General features: G+C 34.4%; 1 protein-coding gene across 1 annotated transcript; it reads left to right on the forward strand.

The window, feature by feature from the left end:
* Window positions 1–942, forward strand: Or8b3 (olfactory receptor family 8 subfamily B member 3). Its single transcript, NM_001000447.1, has one exon. The coding sequence runs from the start codon at window positions 1–3 to the stop codon at window positions 940–942; it is 942 nt and encodes a 313-aa protein (NP_001000447.1).
* Window positions 943–1,895: the final 953 nt, after the last annotated feature.

A 1,895-nucleotide genomic window follows, 5' to 3' on the forward strand; every position in this document is an offset into this window, starting at 1 on the left:
ATGCTGGCTGGAAATGGTTCCTTTGTGACTGAGTTTGTCCTTGCTGGCTTAACAGATTGTCCAGAGCTCCAGCTGCCTCTCTTTTTCCTGTTTCTAATAATCTACATTATCACAGTGGCCGGAAACATTGGTTTGATTATCCTGATTGGCCTCAATCCTCATCTGCACACCCCGATGTACTATTTCCTTTTCAACCTCTCCTTCATTGATCTCAGCTACTCTTCTGTCTTCAGTCCCAAAATGCTGATGAACTTTGTCTCTGAGAAGAACTCCATCTCCTTTGAGGGGTGCATGACTCAGCTGTTTCTCTTTCTCTTTTTTGTCATCTCTGAATGCTACATGTTGACCTCAATGGCCTATGATCGCTATGTGGCCATTTGTAATCCATTGCTATATAAGGTCACCATGTCCCCTCAGGTCTGTTCTATTCTATCTTTTGCTGCTTATGGGATGGGGTTTGCTGGAGCCTCTGTCCACACAGGCTGCATGCTCAGACTGACTTTCTGTAATGCCAATCTCATCAACCATTACTTGTGTGACATTCTCCCTCTCCTCCAACTTTCTTGTACCAGCACTTATGTCAATGAGGTGGTTGTTCTTGTAGTTGTGGGTATTAACATCACAGTCCCCAGCTGTACGATCCTCATTTCCTATGTTTTCATCCTCGCCAACATTCTAAACATCAAATCCACACAAGGAAGGTCAAAAGCCTTCAGCACCTGTAGCTCTCACATCATGGCTATTTCTCTTTTCTTTGGATCAGCTGCATTCATGTATCTTAGATATTCTTCTGGATCTATGGAACAAGGAAAAATATCTTCAGTTTTCTACACTAATGTTGGGCCCATGCTCAACCCTCTGATCTACAGTTTGAGGAACAAAGATGTCAAGGTGGCGTTAAGGAAATCATTTATTAAGTTTCAGAGAGAATATAAATTTTAATTGGAATAAATAATCCTGTAAGAATTTGGAATACCTAATTTTTTCTTGGTAATTTCAGTGAAGATCTTTTTAATCTCAACATGTAAGTTGCTAAACTCCCTTTACAAAATATGGATAATTTAATTTTGTTTTTGTAAATCCAGCATACCTAACATGTTATCCAAATGATTGATACCATAGTGATGATGCAATCAATATATAGGTAATTTTCATTATTACTACTCTCTTAACTAGATTATTTCTCACCTCAAAATTTGAATTTTATGTTAAAAAACCTTGGAATCTTTCATATCTAAAATTGAAATGAAAAAGAGTAGGTGCTTTCTCATTTTGTAATAGAATCAGAGTTACCAAAAGTATAGGGAGCTGTGTAGAAGATAGCAAGTAGCCAGACCATGTGTATGATTTCAATCAGGAAAATTACATTTGAGTCCAATACACTGCATAGTGACTCTTGTTAGTTATTTTTATATTTTAAACTTATAAAATAATAAATTTTACATGTTCATGCTATAAAGAATAAATATATTGTTTCATTTGACATAATAATTGTATCAATTGATGATTTTTTACTTTATTCAATTTACTCACTACACAGTATCTATTGTCTAGCATTGCTACTCATAAACAAAGTATGAAGAATTTTATTTTCAATAACAAATAAAATCAGAAAAACTCATCATGAACCTACTGATTTCTAATTAATGTAGATATAGTCATTAACAATTAAGTACAGAGCCTGATGATTTGTGCTTCAGAACAACTAAATATTTTCATTAGTAATTAAATATTTTATTTGAAGTAATATTTAATAAATTGTATCTCCTGGGATATTTTAAATTTTAGATTAATTTTATGAATACCTGTAGTTTGTAAGTTTGTTTGAAGACTGAAGGCTCACCATCAGCTGTTACTTTAATCTTCACGAGTTGCTCAAAGCAGGCTACCTTTTT

The sequence above is a fragment of the Rattus norvegicus genome, chromosome 8 (genome assembly GCF_036323735.1).
Source record: "Rattus norvegicus strain BN/NHsdMcwi chromosome 8, GRCr8, whole genome shotgun sequence".
Taxonomy (NCBI): domain Eukaryota; kingdom Metazoa; phylum Chordata; class Mammalia; order Rodentia; family Muridae; genus Rattus; species Rattus norvegicus.